Below are 4,372 nucleotides of genomic sequence, written 5' to 3' on the forward strand. Positions count from 1 at the left end.
AGCTTGTTCCATTTCCTGCGGAAAGAAACCTTCCATCAAAGAGGAGTTTATAACATTCGAAAGGGGTATAGATAAGGCATTTGCACATTGGCGAACTAGTTTATGTGATATACCATCGTATCCGGAAGCATTTGAGTTTTTAAATTTCATTATTATTTTATAAATTTCTCTGGGGTCTGAGTAGGAGTCAGCATGAGCGTACTAGGACAAGTTTTATCATATTGTGACTGTACCGTCGGTTCCGTTATCATCGAACTCTTAGGCCCCCCATCCACTTACAGTTCGAACTGCAGTTCTTGACTGCAGTCAGAACTGTGAACGGTGGGACTGTGGACTGTTGAAAAATGTTCACGTCAGTACGGACTGCAGTCGCGGACCGCAGTCCGTTCGGTGGCGTGGTTGTCGTGGTCAGTCTTTCCGGTGTTTTGCCGTAGGTGTGTACTTTGTAGTTATTATTCGTTATATTATTTATTATATTTTTAGTTATATTATTCGTTTTGTGGCTGTAGGAAAAGTGCATTCTAAGTTCTTATCGTATGTGAAGTTAAAGTGCAATGTCTACGTTTGAAGATTTGGCAGCATACGCTGTAATAGCGGTAGCTATTAAAAAAACGCAAGAAACGAAGGCATCAAATGTGGAAAAAAGAATGGCTTTCAGAGGAAGAGATTTAACCACGTTTCACCTTCTTAGGGAGCTTGAAGCATATCCTAGAGACTGGAAAAAACTACTTAAGAATGGACGAGAAAACGTACTTTGATTTATTACGTATAGTAACACCATTGATTACCAAACAAGATACAAAAATGAGGGAAGCCATTACACCACATGAAAAACTGACTGCGACATTGCGGTATCTAAGCACTGGCAGAACAATGGAAGATTTAAAGTTTTCAACGAGAATTTCCCCCCAAACATTAGGAAGAATAATTCCAGAGACCTGCTCAGCTATTGTCAAGGCCTTGAATGACTATTGCAAGGTTAGTAGCCTAATGTGTGTTTCAAGTAGTTTTGAAAAATCCAAAATATGAAACCAGATAAAAGTTAGAAAAAGAAATAAAGTAGGTCTTTGTTGTTTTCGAATGCCAACATACTGTTTAAGAAATTACAATATTTTTAATCTGCTTATGGATTTGTTAAGGTACATAGCCTACACATTGTATTATGTCACTACTTTTTGCTAATTTTAAATTACAACTCCAGTATCTCTAACGATTACGAGTTCATTTCTGTGTGCACACAACATTTAAAAACCATTTTTATAAAGTAGTAAAAGGTAATGAAACTCATACAAAATTATTGTAAACATTATATTATCCATACTTGTATTTGTTGCGTTGTACAAACAACACATTTACTTTTTATAACTAAGGAAGAAAAAGTAAAAAATCAATTTAATTAATGTAAGTATAAAGATAAAAAAGTAATACGTACCTATGGTGTATGTTTAACCACAAATGAGTAAAGTAATAATTATAAAAACTATGACACTGTCAAACATAACATTGCAATCTAGTATTACAAACACATGGCAGCTCACAACAGTACCGCATATGAATAAAGATTAAAGTGTAATTTTAATTGAGTGCAAAATATTTTCACCACAAACAAAAAAAAAAATAATAAATGTAATTTGTTCAACATATAACTCTCAATGTACTCAACTACTGGAGTAGGCCTACTAAAAAACCGCACAGCTTGGGTTGTGAAAAGTTTACAGGTTTAAGCCTACTTGTTAATAATAGAACACTTAATTTAGATTTGTATAGTTGACACTGAAGCCAGACATTGCTGTATCATCATACATTGGTTCATAGGTTGATCTACCTCCTGAAACTTGGGGTAACACTAGCTGCCGATGGTGTTGTGGAACTTGAGTAAAGAATACCTGGGTTAACTGTAGCAAATCGTGTTAGTCCACCTAGTTCTGCTTCAAACAGGGCATCATTAATGATTTTCTGCGCATAAATCCTTTGCTCATTGTTCAGCAATCTCAGCTTTTGAGCAACGTTCTTTCCCAAAGGCGTCGTAGTGATCTTCTTCTTTTGTTGTTGCCAGTCGTTGTCCAATATTAACCAAGACTTGATCACACGGGGACAATTTTTTTTGCCGTTTAAAAGAATCTTTAGGTTCAGGTGTTGCAGAGGTAATATTGGAAGCGGTTCGAGCAACTTGAGGAGGATTCTGTAGAGATTGGGGCGCTGGTACATTTTCCTCAGCATCTAATGGTTCTTTTTGTGAATCGTCCAGCATCTCCTGTAAAAAAAAAATGTTTGAAAAAAATGTCAAAATCCGTGACTTTTCGCGGATTTCCTTTATTTCCGTGCCCGGTAGACACCCTGTCATTACTTAATAATGAACCACAATATCAATAATGATTCAGTTATCACCACAGTACATTCTTAACTACTTATTTATTACTTTCTCAAAATATTATATTGAAAAAATTACAGAGGGGGTGGCGAACGGAAAACGAGGGGTGATACGGTTCTCGATGGGTTTGATTTCATTAAAATTTGTTCCGTACAAAAACGCTGGTCTGAAATATGACAGCTGACAGTTTATGAATTGTTTTCAGGTACCGAATACAGCCGAGGAGTGGAAACAAATTGCACAGGAGTACGGGGAAAAATGGAATTTCCCCAACTGCCTAGGCAGCATGGATGGAAAGCATATAGCCATAACACCACCACCTGGAAGTGGTTCTTACTTCTATAACTATAAGGGTTTCCATAGTCAGGTACTTTTCTGCATTGCTAGTGCAAAACTATGAAATAATTTATTTTCATTTTGGTGTTAATGGCCGGGTATCTGATGGAGGAGTTCTGAAAGAGACAGACTTCAACAAGAAACTAACAGATAAAAGCCTCAATTTACCTGAAGAGGGCATTGTAGACGGCGAAGCTCTTCCATACGTATTCATTGCAGATGACGCCTTCCCCCTAACTGAGGTCATAATGAAACCCTTTTCCTATAGGGTTGCAAACAAACCTAGAAAGGTATATAACTACCGACTCTCAAGAGCACGCCGAATGGTCGAAAGTGTTTTTGGGATTCTCGCTGAGAGATTTCAGGTTCTACAAAAACCAATCACCTTCATTGACTTGAAGAAAGTGAATAGTGTTGTTGTTGCGTGCTGCTACCTGCACAACTATTTGCGTAGGACAATCCCTCAAAGGTACTCACCTAAAGACTGGTTGGATTTAGATGACGACGAAGTTGGTGTGTCTAAGCCTGGACCAAGAACCAGCGATCACATGGCATTACAAGTAAGACAAACCGATCGCCCAATGGCTAGTGCAAAAGAAGTAAGAAATAAATTTGTTCATTATTTTAGCAACAAAGGAAAAGTGGAATGGCAAGACAGATACATCTCTTAGTTTATAATGATTATTTGAAAACAAAATACCTCCGATGACAAACTGTAAGTTAGTTGTAGCATTGTGAATACATTATTTAACCGCAAAACTAGTAATTTAATTCTCTTACCTCGTCTTCACTGACTCTTCCTTCTCCTAAGTTGGAAGTCCCTCCTAGACATTCTTCCTGGTCAATAAGAAACAAAAGTTCTCTGTAGTACCACAGCTTTGGTACATATATATCGTCTGTACCACTGCCAGAACGTTGAGAGGCTGTTACCTTTCTTTGTTCCTTACGAAATGCACTTCTGATATTGTTTATCTTCTTCAACACATCGCTTTTTGTTGCAGTACTGTCAAACCCTTTCACTACTAATAGTAAACTACGGTGGGCTGCTTCCTTCTTTTCCCTATTGTGATAGTCTTTTGACTTAACCTTCCATACACATTCATGTTTCCTAAACTCCTCTATAAACTGTAAAAGATTATCCTTCGACCAACTGGCCATGATTGCCGCGTCACAAACAAAACAATGCGCAACCACCAAACGCTCACCACTCAATGACGCATGAGGCCGACACGGAGCAGCTGAGCTAGCGCATGCGCATATCTCGCAGCTTGGACTGTCGACTGTGGCCTGTCACGGGAGCCTCCACTAACTAGCAGTTCCGCCTGCAGTCCGATCGTTGAACTGTCGCACCGTGCGACAGTTGACAGTCCAACGATTCGCCTGCCGGATTCCCCATCCACTTACAGTTCTAACTGCAGTCCCGGACTGTCTCAGTCCAGGACTGCAGTTAGAACTGTAAGTGGATGGGGGGCCTTATGTTTACCAACATTAGCAAAATAGTTGTTTAAGGGGGGAGTTCACGGCAAAAACACTAAAAATCAAATTTTTTTGACATTTTATAAATTTATTTTTTTCTTATTCTCCGTGTTTTTACGAACACGGTGATGTATAATACATGACCAAAAACATTTTTTTTTCTACTCATAAAAAAATAATTAGTGCGGC

General features: G+C 38.3%; 1 protein-coding gene across 1 annotated transcript; it reads right to left on the reverse strand.

The window, feature by feature from the left end:
* Positions 1-1,975: 1,975 nt before the first annotated feature.
* LOC124372478 lies at positions 1,976-4,171 on the reverse strand. The gene is made up of 2 exons (XM_046830881.1): positions 3,488-4,171; positions 1,976-2,254 (listed from the first exon to the last, which is right to left on the reverse strand). The coding sequence occupies exons 1-2, from the start codon at positions 3,863-3,865 to the stop codon at positions 1,976-1,978; spliced, it is 657 nt and encodes a 218-aa protein (XP_046686837.1). The 5' UTR covers positions 3,866-4,171.
* Positions 4,172-4,372: the final 201 nt, after the last annotated feature.

Source organism: Homalodisca vitripennis, unplaced genomic scaffold, assembly GCF_021130785.1.
Source record: "Homalodisca vitripennis isolate AUS2020 unplaced genomic scaffold, UT_GWSS_2.1 ScUCBcl_3358;HRSCAF=8847, whole genome shotgun sequence".
Lineage (NCBI taxonomy): Eukaryota > Metazoa > Arthropoda > Insecta > Hemiptera > Cicadellidae > Homalodisca > Homalodisca vitripennis.